Source organism: Numida meleagris, chromosome 2, assembly GCF_002078875.1.
Source record: "Numida meleagris isolate 19003 breed g44 Domestic line chromosome 2, NumMel1.0, whole genome shotgun sequence".
Classification (NCBI taxonomy): Eukaryota; Metazoa; Chordata; class Aves; order Galliformes; family Numididae; genus Numida; species Numida meleagris.
The window spans coordinates 53,905,443-53,920,877 of record NC_034410.1 but is presented as its reverse complement, the minus strand read 5'-3'; the positions used below and the strand labels follow the sequence as shown (position 1 = coordinate 53,920,877).

At 39.6% G+C, this 15,435-nt stretch overlaps 1 protein-coding gene across 1 annotated transcript; it reads left to right on the top strand.

Moving 5' to 3' along the window:
- Positions 84-13,447, top strand: RBFA (ribosome binding factor A (putative)). Its single transcript, XM_021386117.1, has 7 exons — positions 84-913; positions 1,021-1,063; positions 2,280-2,456; positions 4,615-4,727; positions 5,841-5,925; positions 8,931-8,998; positions 10,599-13,447. Exons 1-7 carry the CDS (start codon positions 729-731, stop codon positions 10,984-10,986), a joined length of 1,059 nt encoding a protein of 352 aa, XP_021241792.1. The 5' UTR covers positions 84-728; the 3' UTR covers positions 10,987-13,447.

The following is a 15,435-nucleotide window of genomic DNA, read 5'->3' as shown; positions in this document are numbered from 1 at the left end:
TGTATTCCGGTAGCAACCTGAAGGTAAGCTGAAGGTTACCTCGTCCTCACCGTGTGCAGTGGTGGCTTCCATAGCATTACGGGATGCCCCGGGGTAGAACAAAGAGGAGTTTGGTAACATAAACGCCGAAAGAAGGAGGTGGAAAGAAGCAGCTCTGTCCCTTCCAGACCATCTGCAGACTACTAAGTAAAGGAAGCGTACAAGACGCACAGGATAAATCGGTATATCCGTTCCCGGTGAGGCCGCGTCCAGAGTGCCAACAGCTCCCTCACCCATTGCAAAACGCACAGCGCCAGATGCCTTCCGCCTGACGGGAGGCCCCTGCCGCCGGAAGGACCCGCCTCCAGCTCAGCGGCGCCCCGCCCTTACTACAGCCCCCGCCAGGGGCACTGCCGGCCGGGGCCGCCGCGCCGCGAGGGGGCGCTAGGGCCGCAACCCGAGCCGCCGCCGCCGCCGGTGGCTCCCCGGGCCGCGCTGGGCCGAGGCTATCCGCGAGCATGTGGGGGGTCCGTGCGGTGGCCGATGCGAGTCTGCCGTGCTGCCGTGCGCTGCGCAGCTCCGCTGCCCTGGCCGGCTCCAGGAACCTGCTAAAGAAGATGCTCCACAAAAAGAAGTACGTGCTGTGGCGGCTGGCGTGGTGAGGCAGTCCTGAGTTGGGCGGGCTTATTCCGTGTGTTGCTCCCGGCTTAGGCGGGCTGCTCCTGCAGGACGGTGGTAAAGGTGCTTCCATGTGCTTAGTGATTTTGAGCCGTGCGGGAAGGTTCGTGTTTTTCTTTATCCTCTTCCTCCATTCCTCCCTGCCCCACCTCTCTGGTAAACTTCCGTGGATGACTATTGCTGACTGCGTGTCACTCCAATGTGTAAATACCGTGTGGGATGCTGGGAGCTGGTGGGAATGGAACCAGCAGCGCTGGTAGGTGTTCTGTTGATGTGTCTCTGGGCAGGTAGTATTCTAATTTCATGGGGAACTTCTTATTTTTGAGCTTCTGAAAGGTAATGCTGTATGCCTTTTTCCAACAGGAAGAAGTTTTGGTATGACAGCCCTACACTGGGATCTAAAATGGTAAGTAAATACTCATAGTGCTGTGTTCATCTGTGCCAGAAGGAACAGGCTTATACTTCCACTATTATGCATAACTTTGGAAAAAGTGTTTTCCAGTGGAGAAAAAGCAGAATTTAGTGAGTGAACACAAGCACTCCAGTTAAGTCGTGATATGCTAGTAGTGCTGTAAAAGAGAAGCTGTTTCCTTCATCTTTTGACCAATTCCTCCTCTGTGCCATTCTTTTATCTGCACCAGCACCAGTGCTTTCCTGCACACTCTTGAGCCTGTATCAAAGAACTGGTCCAGGTTAAGTCTTCTCTGTACTCTACTCTACTTTTAATCCAGATTGTATCCCAGCAAGGTTTTCAGCAAGGCTAGAATTCATATTATCAGTGCCCAGCACAAAGGGGAAAATGGTGCAAGGGAGACTTCAGCAGGAAGGTAACAATTTCCTGTGTAAGTGGCACTGTTTTATGGCAGCAGAAACAATCATGAAACGGTGGCCAACAGGAAAAAGTTACTTTTAGATCAAGTACGGCTTTCTGTTCTGCTACTGTAAGAAGAGTGGGAGTATGCAGAATAGATGTTGTACGGATCCTTTTGAAAAAGTATCCATAACGTGGTTGCCTGTGATTGGAAGGAACTAGATTTTATAATCCAAGAGATCTTCTGCCCAGTTTTCCTATACTGAAAATAGCGTTCATGCTACAAGAATCAGTGATTGGAACTGCTTTGAATTCTTATCAAAAGGAGACGAATTTGGATCAGCAGTCTAGAGATTGTGTTACCAGTCACAGCATGATATTCCTCTGACTTCATTGCTTTTATTTGCTTTATATGCTGGAATTTCTTTTACTTCTACTTATAGCAGTGCTCGTAGTTCTCTGTGTGGATAAACTACATTTCAAAATATAAGTATGTGAGACCTGTACAGAAAAGAAGTTTTTATGTTTGTTTGCTTTTCAAGCAAGCAGTGTCTTTCACTTATTGCTAGCTATATTTTAGAAAACTGATTAGTTTTGTAACTTGCTACAAAATAATAAAATAAGAGGATTTTTTTTGTAGTAGATGAAGAGCAAAACTATGAGCAGAAATACTCTTTACTGAAACACCTGGTACATAAGAAAAAGCTTGGCAGCTGCAACTATGACGTTTTAAAACTATACTTAGTAGAGCACACAAAACTGTATATAATTTCCTAACATCAGTTTGTACTGTTTTTTTTCTTTTTTAAAGATATATGGGCCAACCAAGTTGGCCACTGTAAAGAAAGCTGACCAGACAAAAACTAGAAAAGAAGATACCATACGCTGCAAAGTCTTGAATGGTCTTATTCATAAAGCTGTGACGGAGATGATGAGTAGCTGTGAAATTAATAAAGAGATTTACGACCTCAAGCTGGAAATCTGCAAGGCAAGTAAAAAAGCTACAGCTCTTCTTGAGCTGTTTTAACTACAATTTGAGGCTGGCAAAAGGTCTGTCAAAGGAGATCTTTGGATCGTGTAATGTGTGCATGAGTTGTGCAGCATTGCTGCTGATGTGGCGTGGCAGAGCAAGATGAGCCTTGGTTTACCTCACATGCCAGGAGAACTTTGCCACTGTTGCACCTGGTTTAGTAGACCTTTGCCAGTATAATGCTAATGCCACGTAGGCCAGCTAAATAATGATGTTGCTGGTGTGATTTTTCTTTTTCCTGTTAGTTGGACATATACTATTTGTATTGCTCTTTTAGAAGGAGGAGCCTGATTTTGCCACGATAAATTTGTCTTTCCCAGAGTCTTTTTCTTTGTGTAGCTGTGCAAGAGCTAATACCTCACTGTATCCCTTACCAGCTTCATTATGCAGGTGGAAGAATTAGATGCTTGAGCTTAGGTAAAAAAAAAAAAAAAAAAAAAAGACAGGCATTAAGAAAATGGCATTGGCAAACAAGGTTTCAGAACTGAAATTTGTACCTAATTGTAGCTTGTTCTGTCATAAGTCATAGGTTTGAAATGAATGTCTTCAGACAAGGGATTAAAGTTAGATGAGTGAAGTAATTTTTTTGTGTCAGTATGTGTAATGTCCTACATATAGTATTTCGCTCTGTAGGGCTTTGGGGATTGCTTGCCTAACTGATGGCACACAGTAGTACTGGCTGTTGTAGGCAAGCCACAGTGCTTTCAGGAGACATTGCTGCAGACAAAACAACATATTTTACTTAAAAGGGAGGGAAAGAAACAGCCCTTTTCCAGATATAGTGCAGATTTTATTCAAACAGCACAGTGCTTATTGTTTGTGCTGCACTAAGATACGGCTGAGACTTGATTTACTCTTAAGCTAATTCTGATCTGGTATTCTTACTTCTGTTACCAAAATAAACCCTTCTGAAGATTTTTCTGCTCTCCATCAGAACTTGTTTTTTCCAGTATCAAAAGTGAAATTTACATACTTCAGGCTTGAAATATCAAAGTTTTTACTTGCTCCATAACATCACTCGTGTAATGATTGAGGAACGGCTTGTGTTAGATTGGTTTGTTCATGTGCTTATGTTAGACTCAATTTGGGAACTGGACAGCCCATTCTGTCCTAGGAAAGAGCAGCACTGTTAACGTACTGACAGCAGACTTGCCTGTGATGCGGTTTTCATTCTTGGCAATGAACTGAGTTGGCTTTTCCTGCTACTTGTCTGTACGTTTCAAGAATTAGATTCTAGGCTAGGTGACCCCTGAACTGTGTCATCCAATGGGGTGTTCATGCTTCCTTCTTCCTCAACTTCTTTATTTGGTTGAGCCGGATAGGTTATTAGAAGTTTGCTGAGCATATTGTTATAGTGAGAACATTTGGTAACTGGATGTGGCTAGATGTGATGAGTGGTAGTTATATAAATCTTTGCTTTTGAATTAGTTTTTCAAAGTTTATTCTTCAGGAGGATTGTAGCCTGTCTCACAGAATCACAGAATTGTAGGACTTTGGCCTCTGCATACTAAGCCTTTTAAATTGCATGCATAACAGCTATGAAGATTGTTAGTGAGCTAGTGGTTCAAACACTAGAGTTTCCTACTAGAGGTTTCTGTCACATGATAGGGAGGGCATTCTTTTTTCTGTCAGTATCAATACCAAACTCGTGATGGCAACAAACCAGGCTGTATCACAAGTCCTTCTTTAGCAGAAGCATACATTTTCAATAACTATATTCCAATACAGCATGGCATAAGTTGTTGTTCTGGGCTAGTTGTAATGATAGTACACTCATACTGACTAAATGTAGCACTGTCAGTAACACACAGGTGCTGGCAAAGTTCTCCTTTGTGTAATTTCACTTGAAGGGGAGACTAGACAGTAACTTGCAGAAATAAAAATGCTGCCTTGGGTACTGAACATAAATCTTAATTGATGTTAAACCATTGCTCTCTAGAGACACCGTGTACTTTTGGTTTTTAAGAGCAAGGATGGAAGAGAAAGTTCTCTTAAAAATTTAGATATTTAGTTTGGATTGCTGAATGTTTATTTGTGAACGGAGACTTGGTTGTATGTAAAGTGTGTATGTGCATATATGATACGAAACTTCAAAGAGACATTTGTCTTTTTGCAGGTGTCCCTGGCATCAAACTTCTCAGCATGTCGTGTGTACTGGAATCCTGCTTCTACTACAGAAAAGGATAATTATGTTGAAGGTGTACTGCAGAAGAGTGCTCCACGTATACGGTACTGCTATTTGATGAACAGTTAGACTGCTTCATAAATTCTTAGACATGTGTTAGTAACATTCCTTAAATATTTCTAACAGTCTAAACCTGCCTTGTTTGGGTGTTTTAGTGTTTTAGATATTTGGAGACAGAGCATCTCCTGTGATGAGCCTTATGGGGATGAGTAGCTGTGTCAGACCAGCTGTGAATTCTCCCTCTGAAGCGCAGCTAGCTTACATAGGTTCTGTGCTTTCAAAGGTTTGGACTGAGCTGAGCAGAAGAAAAGAGGAGTTTAGTTAAAGCATCACTTTGTTGTACCCACTGATGGTGGCCTGGACATACTGTGCACGACAGTAGGCCAGAATATGATGCTGCACAAGAGGATTGGGAATTACAAGTATCTCATTAGAGGTTCATTGGGCAAATCTGATCCCTAGAGACACTTTGGACATCTTGAAGAGGTGACTGATCTTACGGAAATTCTTCACAATGCTGATAATAAAAAAATACATGTCAGGATGCTACCATATATTGTGATATGATTACTCATTTTTGGCAGAGGGTCCAGTGAGTTTTCAGGATACCATGGAGACTTCTCTCTCCCTCTTTACTTGGCTTACCCTCTGCAGTCCTACTTGTATGTTGGGGAGTCAGAATTTCACCCCATGGGGAAGGTGTCATTGAAACATACTTTTAGGTCTGTTATCTTTTCCCATTTCCCTAGGTTTGTAATTCCTACTCCAACACGGTGCTCTCCTTCCACACTTTGAGAAGGAATGTTTCTGGCTGGGAAGACAATGAGGGGAGCCCAGTCAGTCTGTCCTGCAGATAATATATAGGCCTAGTTGTCTTGCCATGCTGTGTATCAAATCAGAAGGGGAAAGACCCAGGCTAACCTGTGCATATAGGAGACAAACCTAATATTGTTTCTACCCAGTGAGATCTGCAGCTAATAGTTTTTGTGTGTTATACATTCAGAGTTGGGATTGTGCACTGATGTAAGTTCATGCCTTAGCACTAACTAGAATGGATGTTTGTCAGACTGTTAAGTTTTGCAAACAAATAATACATTTTATCTTTCCTCAAGGTGCTGTACTTTCATTCACACTGCTTGATATTGTATTTTTGCCAGGTATCTTCTGATGAGTCAGCAAATTCTGGGAAATGTACCCCCAGTAGTATTTGTAAAAGACAAAGAAGCTGCAGCTGTAAAAGAGGTAACTGTAATCCTTGACTCAATGTACAAATACTATGATATGCAAATGTATATGAATACTGAGAGAGCTGATTGTTCAACAGATAAACATTAATTGCTCCATTAAAAATCAGCCATGTCTGTACCCTTACCTCTTCATCTTCCAGAGCATTTTAGAAAATAATCTTTAGTAAGATTAATGCTTATATACAGTGTAAGAGAACCACTGGATCTCTTGCCCTGTTAACTTTTTTTTGAGGCTACTGTTAAAATTTCTGAAGTGAAATACTCAGAGACACTTATGAGAAATAATTAAGCTAATAAATAAACGCTAAAAAATGACATTATACTCTTAAGGAATATACAGTAGCCAGTTGTCTAGCATACATAATTATGTATGAAATGAGTTCTGAGGAACTGCGTTCCACACTTCAAATATTATGTGTTTTTAAAATGCTAGTGAATCTAATCAGTGGTTTTATTTATTTATTCTAAAGCCTAACGTTTTCACAATTATGCAATTCCAGAGAAAAACTTAATAATTCACATCTTTGCACTTTGCATACTTCCCCCCCCAACTTTTTAAGTTACCTTTAATATTCCATGTTTTCTATCATGATGTGGAAATATTTTTAGAATAATGATGTTATCTGGGAATTTGCTATCATTAAGACTACAAAGTGAAATTTCTAAAACAGAAAGGTGGCACTAATGAGTGAATCTTCATGCAAAATTGCATCTCCAAGCTGTTTATGTGAATTTAGAGAACATTAGCTGAAGAGGGCATGTTCATATTTCTGTACCTTAAATTGTCTTATTCTTAGATGTGCTACTATTGTGACCATCGTATGTTATTTGTTAGTCGTGTATGGGCTCATGTGGTACATACAAGCAGAACTAGAAGAAATAACATCATAATACTTTCCAGAAATTTAGTAGATGAGTAGTACTTTCTCAAGTGAAAAGTTCTGATGCTTTCATGCCAATGTACAGATCCACAGTGCAGATGTTTTTCACCTAAATTAGTGCAAGAATAAAAATGAACTAAGCACTTCTGAAAGTTCTTTATATTTGTTCTTATGCTTCTAACCAACACAAGAATTCCTATATAGTCTACTTGTGATTCTGGAAGACTTTTGTCATTTCAATTGCTGTGGTATTAACATGTCTAGCTGGAGCTACAGATATCTACTCCGGCAGGTCCTACCTTGGTTGTGATGAAACCTGCTCTGTTAATCACTGTTCCTCAAACTTCTTTAAACAACCGCTTTTTTTGAAGGTTAAAAACCCTAGGATCCTCTTATCTTAAAGTTTAGTGCACAGACACCAAGACAGTTTAACCACTCAAGACATGTAAAAACCCTCCCTACATAGTTTGTCAGTGCATGGCACCAGGAAGCACTTAGCTGGATCATATTTTCATACTTTCAAAATAATCAGATTTAAGTAATCCACAGATTCAAATAAAAGAACTTGAAATAATGTAGCTGACTTTTAAGTTTTGCAAGACAGAAGTACCATCCTAATCACCTCCCATTAAAAAGATAAAACCATGAGTTATAAGGGATGTAGACAACACTAAGTTGAGTGGTGTAGTTGATAGGAATGGAGGAAGAGATGCCATCCAAAGTGTCCAGGACAGGCTTGAAAAGTGGGCCCATGTGAACCATGAGGTTCAACAAGGGCAAGGGCACAGTGTTGCAATCCTGGATATGTGTACACACTGTCAGAAGATCTTCTTGAGAACAGCCCTGCAGAGAAGGACTTTGGGGTCTGCTAGATGAAAAGCTTGATATGAGCCAGCAGTGTGCACTTGAAACCTGGAAGGCCAACTGTATCCTAGGCTGCATCAAAGGAAGAGGCCAGCAGGGATGGGGAGGTGTTCATCTCCCTCTACTCTTCTCTTGTGAGGCCCCACCTGCAGTATTGCCTCCAGGTCTGGGGCCTTCATCAAAAAGAAGATGTGGAGCTATTGGAGCAGATCCAGAGAGGCCACGAAGATGGTCAGAGAGCTGGGGCACCTCTCCTTTGAAAACAGGCTGAGGAAGCTGGGGTTATTCAGCCTGGAGAAGAGAAAGCTCCAGATAGATGGCATTGTGGCCCTCAGATTTTCAGGGGAGCTTATGAACAGGAGGGATGCCAACTTTTTACACAGTCTGATAGTGACAGCACAGGAAGGAACAGTTTTAAACTAAAAGATGAGAAATTTAGATCAGATATTAGGAAGAAATTCTTTACTCAGAGGGTAGTGAGAACTGGTTGCCCAGAGAAGCTGTGGATGCCCTATCCTGGAGCTGTTCAAGGCTGGGTTGGATGGTTCAAAGCTGGTTGGCCCTGGGCAACCTGATGTTGTGGGTGACAACTCTTCCTGTGTCAGGGGGTTTGGAACTAGATGATCTTTAAGGTTCCTTCCAATCCAAGCCATTCTATGTTTCTGTGTTTCTATGATAAATAAAAGTAGGAATAAAAATATTAAATGAGATTAACTGTACCTAATTGGGAAAATGTTATAAGTGCTAGATATACTAGATTTTTAGCATTTACTAGTTAGATGTTAAAAGGGAGCTAGGAAATCGCATATAACAGACAAAGTCTTGCAGAAAGCAAAAAAAAAAAATCCTAGTGTAAGAATATTATGAAAAAGAATTTTGAAAGATGAAGTAAGGCCAAATAAAAAAAATTATGTCTGTCACACAATCCCTAACCAACTGTTCAGAATATATAAGGCAGAAAAATCTGTGGGAAAAGCAATCCATGGCTCAGTTACAATATTTGGAACAAACTCTCTGGGCAAGAAGTTCCTGGCATTTCTGTAATCTAAAATATTCACAAGATCAGATGTGACTGAAACTCCTCTCACAAACAGAGAATAATTCTACTCTAACATATATTTCACTGGATTGAAAAGGTGGTTTTGGAATGTAGAAAAATATATGCTGTTTGATATTTGTCTGTTTGTTGTTAAGGTATGAACTAAATATATTATTTACAAGGCCTTCAATACCTATTGTTTTTATTTATTTACAGATTGAGGAATTATTGGCTGTTGCTGATTTTGGACCTCAAGAAGAAGAAATATCTCAAAATGATTCCAGGTGGGCTTTTTGAATCAAAATAATACGTATGTCTGTTTTCATCTCTGTTGGCCAGCTTAAGTTGGAGATGATTATATGTAACACAAAGTATATTTTAGTTAGATTTGTGTATTGTTGTCTCAGAGCAGCAAGGTATAAAAAGTAGAAAGAAGAGACTTCATGGAAGACCTTACCAAGTAGGAGCCCTTTTATTAACATAAAAAAACCTACAGAATAACCTAGGACAACAAAATACTTAATTATCCAAGAAGTTAAATGTAGAGGTTAGCATTTTATTTTGTGGTTTAAGTTTTCTTTGCAAATGTTACAGCCATCTATTATAACGGAGGGAAAATATTTCTTATTACATGTGTTCTGATTTACTTTCATATTTAAGTGCAGACGTTTTTATACGCTATTTTGTCTTCGATTCCTGTGCGCAGGTATTTTCCTGCAGGTTTGCAAATATAGAAATGGAAAGCCTATTTTTTATATTTAAGTGGACCTCTGTTAAGCTGTGGAAAATGACTGAATTGTAATTTGTAACACTGTAGTGTGCATGCTTTTAGAGGCAACTAACCCATAAGGTGATAACAGAACATGGTCTTTAAAATCAGCTGTTTGATGTCTATAATCAGAGCAACATATTAATAAGACTTGTGGACCCAGTACTTATTCTGGTATTAGTACCTTTTGTGAGAGAAATATTTTTGGAACTTGGAATTCAAGACTCAATATGATTGCAAAAAATATTTAAAAAAAAAAAAAAAAGGGGGTTTCATTGCGTTAATATTTGTTTCTTGCTGATGGTCTTACCATGAGTATAAAAGCTTTACATTTACCAATATAAATATATCACTTCCCCTCCATTTTGCCACTTTTATAGTGGGAGAAGTTTGGATTGTTATGCTTGTACATGAGTACAGTTTACTGATAAATCTCTCTGAATTAACTAAATGCTACTTACTTTAGCATTATTTTATAGCTCTTGAGGTATAACGCTGAACAATCTGTTAGACTATGTGGGCTGGACATTCTCAAAACCAAGAGCCTCCACTCGTAGTCTGCCAGTGGGAATGACTTTGTATGCCTCTTTGTCTCACAAGACTGTGCATCAGTTGCAAATCAAAAATTTCTTGGGGGGAAAAAATCACTACTGTGATAGACTTTCCCATAGGGAACCTAACAGCTTGCTCTATTTTTGTCTTGTGGAAATACTTCAGTCCAGTTTAATTAATATTTCTGAGCACAGGCTGCTACTTTTCACTTCTTGGAAAACCTAGGAGTTGTCTAACTTCCTCCCTGGTTCAGTGCTCGTTCTGTTGCTTTTTTTAAAGAAACTGGCAGTTTCGTCTGGAATATAGTTGCTTTATTTACTTCCCCCACTTAAAGCCTGTTGAAATGCTAGCGGGGTTATATATAGCCAGTCCCCAGACACATGGTCCAGTGATGCCTCTTCTTTCTTAACATAAGGAGCACAATGCTGATCAGTGTGCATCATTAAAGTAAAATTGAAAATTCCAGTTTATGTATTGATTATTTGTGTTGTCCCAATTAGTATTGCTCCTTAAATAATACGCAGGGGAGGAAAAATGATAACTTTTTTTTTCCCTTTTCACAGTGAATCATTCTCTTCAGCAACTCAGTCTTCAGATTCACCTATCCGGTCTAATCTTTTTGGTATTGATCATGAACTGCTGAATAAGCAGATAATGGACTACAAAAGACTGAAACTGTCAAGAGTTACAGAAAATGTTCCTTGGACACAAAACCAGGAGCAGCAGCTGTCTAAGATTCAAAAGAAAATGAAAAAGAAAAAACCAAATAATAGCCCTGATGATGACATTACACCACAGAAATACTTACTGGACAGATATGAAGCTGATTATTTCGATGATGACACTGAATCAATCTCAGACTATGAGCTGGAGGATGAATTACAGGAGGTAGATGAATTAGAGACAAATGATGGCAAAACTCAAAGTCAGCCTACCATTAAACTGAAATGAGGTGGAAAAAGTTGGTCCCTCTAAAACTGAGAATGCCAACGGCACAAAAAAGACTGTCACAGCTACTGAAAGATTAGTTTTGTACCTCCTGTTTACAACTTCCTGTGTCAAACTTGCAGGTCTGCCACACATGGTGTACTAGTATGTTAGAAAAATGAAAATACTGTTTGTAACAAACTGTTAAGCAGTCTTAAAGCAGCTGTAGTTGTAGGAATTTCAGCTAGAGAGCAGTTTTCTAATAACCAAACATACGTAGTGCAGCAGTGTGAGCTAAATCTTCTTGCAGTTTTGTTATTTCCAATAAAATTATTGTTTCTGTGCTGAAATATTTTTTTAAAAATAGTCTGGATAATCACTAAGTGATGCTAACTGTTATTCTAGGGTCAGGAAGGAAGAAGAAAAAGAAATGATGGTAGTGTTCAAAGAACAGCCTTTAGCATATGAAGTCCAGAGCAGGGTGCTCTCTAGAGGCCCTAATCTAATGGCCAGGCTTGTTCCCCAAAAAGTTGAACCCCGCTGAGGTTATGGCTAATAAAGTAAAACCTTGGAAGAAAATAAATTTATTTATGTTAATATTCAGAAGTTCACAGTTGTGGAAAGAGAATTTTAACCAGAAAATAATGGAGAACTCATCTGTTGTGAAAAATTGGGCAAAGCATTGTCCATGGCCAAAAAAAATGGATTGAAATCTCAAAGGTGGAAAAAAAGCAGCAAGGAGGATTGCCCCAGTAAATTCTAAGATTTGGAAATGGATAAGAAAACATAAAAAGTGAAAATAAAATTCTCTGGCTAAAAGCAATTACAAAATAGTAGCACAAGTGTGTGAAGACAGAACGGTTGAAGCTTCAAAATAAGTTAGAACTAACAAGGTAGTAAAAAAGAATTCTACCTGAAATAAGAAATGTTTAATTCTATTAGTTAATGGGGGAGTAAAGAAAGACAGTGCAGAGAAGGCTGCACTACAGTACGTTACTTTAATTTTTCAAAAAGATTTGAAAGTCAGTGAATATAAGCTCCAGAATGTTTTAAAAATTCTAAAGACTTCTAGGTTGAAGAAAGAAGTCCAGCTCAGAAAAGAAAATTAAAATCTATTTGTAGGGTATTAGTAATTCCCTTGAAGCATATTCTGATGACTGATGTCCTGTAAGATCATGGGCTGTGAACGCCTGCAAGATATTCCTATAAGATATTTAGAGCTTGTATTGAATGAAGGTTGAGGTCTTAGAAATGTATGCATCACTTCAAGACATACATTGAAGCTGTAGTACTATCCTTACTTGAAGTGAGTGAATAATCCCACTAATTTTACCATGCCTTGTTCTTGGTTTCTTGGACTTCTCCCTAAATTCCGTAGGAGAGACATGCTTTGAAGGAGATACTACAGTTTGTTTTCCAGTGAGTGATGGTATTTATCATATCAGAAACCCTTCAGGTGCAGTATCACAGTTGTTCAAACCTAACTGTGAATTTGTTGCAACTTGGAAACAAAGCACTTAATGTTTTGAATGAAGGATAAGGGCCTCTTAATTCATGGAATCGTAGAATAACAGAATGGCTTGAGTTAGAAGGAACCTTAAAGATCCCTTGTCATGGGCAGTTGCCCACCCACTATAACAGGCTGCCCAGGGATCCATCCAACTTAGCCTTGATTGCCTCCAGGAACAGGGCATTCACAACTTCTCTAGGCAGCACGTTTCAATGCCTGTGAGTAAATAATTTCTTCCTAACATCTAATCTAATTCCCCCCTTGTAGCAATTGGAAAGATCAACACGATGGAAAAGGTGTTATAAAAGGGGTGTAACAACAGAAGGACCAGCATAGTAGAAGGGTGCTATAAAGGAAGAAGATTGCTCATCCATCTCTGAAGATCTAGGTTTGCAGAGGAAAGCTCCACCAGGAGGAATCTCCAGAAAGAGATCCTCCCAGAGCGGCAGTCAGCCCTTAAATGAGGTCTAAGAGAGGTGGAGCCTGGCTTCACCCCTTCCGGTTGCACAGGTGAATTGCCTTCACCTGTGCTTCCAGGGCTGACTGGGTCTTTTCCCCAGGTACTCAATGAGTGGTTCAGGCTGTGACTCAACAGTTCCCATACACCCCTTTTAGTTTAAAACTGTTCCCCTCTGTCCTGTCACTACCTGACTATGTAAGAAGTCACTTTCCCTCCTGATTATAAGCTTATTTTAAGCGGTCAAAGGCTAGAGCCTTTTCTTCTCCGGGCTGAACTAGCCCAGCTCCACTGGCCTGTTTTCATAGGAGACATGCTCCAGCCCTCTGATCATCTTGGTGGCCTTCTCTGGACCCACTCCAACAGTTTTACATCTTTTGGTACCTGCTAATGAATTAGTTTTTATATTGGTACTTAATTTGGTACTTGTTAAGGGGATCCACAAATTGTGTATTTTAGTTTCTGCTTTATAAAATGAGGGAATGACTTAACTCCGCCTAATAAAGTAAAACAAGCAACCTGTGTATTAGACTTTTGAATGAACAAAGAGAACAGGATTGATCTGTTGCTTCTTTAGTTTGGATCTCTATCTTAAAGGTTTGCAGTCCATAGATGAGTTTTGGTGTAATCAACAACCAAACCCATGCTCACTCTCAGCCCTAATACCTTCACTCCCCTATTAAGCAAGTGAGGGCTATTGACCTCTTCTTTCCACTGCTGATGTCATAGAAAGCAAATTTCAGTCAAGAAGACAGATTGATTAACATCTTATCGGAGGCTCCAGGGATGGGATAGCTATTTGAACTTGGTAATAAGGAAAATGAGGCAAAAGCAACCAGATTTAGAAGAGGTGAAAATCTTAAAATGACCAGGCAAGTCATGTGATGGGACAGACTGGAAGGAGGAAGCAGCCCATGGGAAATGGGCCTGTCTTCCAGAGAGGCCTAGACAGGCTTGAGCAGTGGGCCCAGGAGAACCTCATGAGGTTCTAAGGAACATGGTTTAGTGGGCAATATTGGTGGTAGGTTGATGATTGGACTAGATTATTTTGGAGGTCTTTTCCAACCTTAATGATTCCATGATTCTGTGATTCTGTGTTACTTGCAGTCGCAATCCTCCAAAACACCCAAGCATGCTATTTCAGCACATCTTACATAGTTACTGCTCTGCTTTCAACCTACTGAACTGGCCAAGATGCAGCACATTAGTAGTGTTATCGGAGGCTCACAGAACTGACCCTTTCTGTAAAAAATAAAATGTAACAATGGAAAGACAATACTAAAAGCAATTAATTTGAAGAGACAAATTAAGAAGGCAATTATGCTTATTGTACTGCAGTTCTCACTTTCATTTGACCAGCCACCAGAGTCAGACTATAATTATCTAGAACACACTAGTGATCTTGGGAAATTATGCTGTGTTCAATTCTTTGGAATGGAAGACAATTTTGAAGACAAAATACCAATATACTTCTTTGTAAGGTAAACACACACATCAAAGCATTTGTTTCCATTAACGTACTCAGGATTCTCTACTTTAGCTGTTTTATAACTTGGAAAAGTGTGAAGGACCGTAAGGTGGACATTAGCCACCTGCACATTATGCCTTCAACTTCTGCGTAATCTCTACATTCTTTATTCTAGCACTTCTGTAATTAGGACAGTTAGCTGTTGTACAGTATACTGACTGTATTTAAGAAAGTGTATGACTACATCACAGCTGAGGAAATACATGATAAGTAAGGCTGTAAAGGTCTTGCCTTATAGTTTAAAGAAGATAATCCTAAAAAATTTGTGCAACATGACTCCATAGTTCTCTAAATATGCACTGTTTACTTGTACAACAGAGAAAAAGAGATTAGAAACACTGAGAAAATTCTAGCAGCTTGATTTAAAGTGTTACTTGACAGATGTGTGCCTCCACAAAAATTAAACGATCTAATGAGGAAGTGGCAGCTCCTTTCTCACTTTTTCCCCAGTCCTTCCACATGTTTTCCAAACCATACTCATAAAATTTCACAGTACGTTTGCTGTATCTAAATCTAGTCTGTAAAGGAGGCATAGCTAAGTCAAGTATCCCACAATGCTTCATTCACCTAGAGAAACATCTCTCACCATTTTCTGCAGCAGCAGTTACTGGGAGAACTTTTCAGTTTTTCTAACAGGATACATGACAGGTAAGTGAAAGCAATGGCCTGAGGGAGGGGAAGGAAAGGGAAGAAAATGTTATTTGGGCACTATTAAACAAAACTTCGTTGCAGCTAACAGTAACACAAGAGATGGTACATAGTCGGACATCAAAAATGCTAGAACCTGGAGATCAGGAAGGAACACAACAGCACAAGGCAGTGCTATTTTAATTGGCCTGTTCTGTTCTACCTCTGTTTATCTCATTTCACTGGAATCCTACTTGAAAATTCCCTACTAAGGTCAAAAACTGAAAGTAGTGAACCGTAGAGTAGAATAATAGAATCATAGACTCATCACAGAATTACAGAATGGCTTGG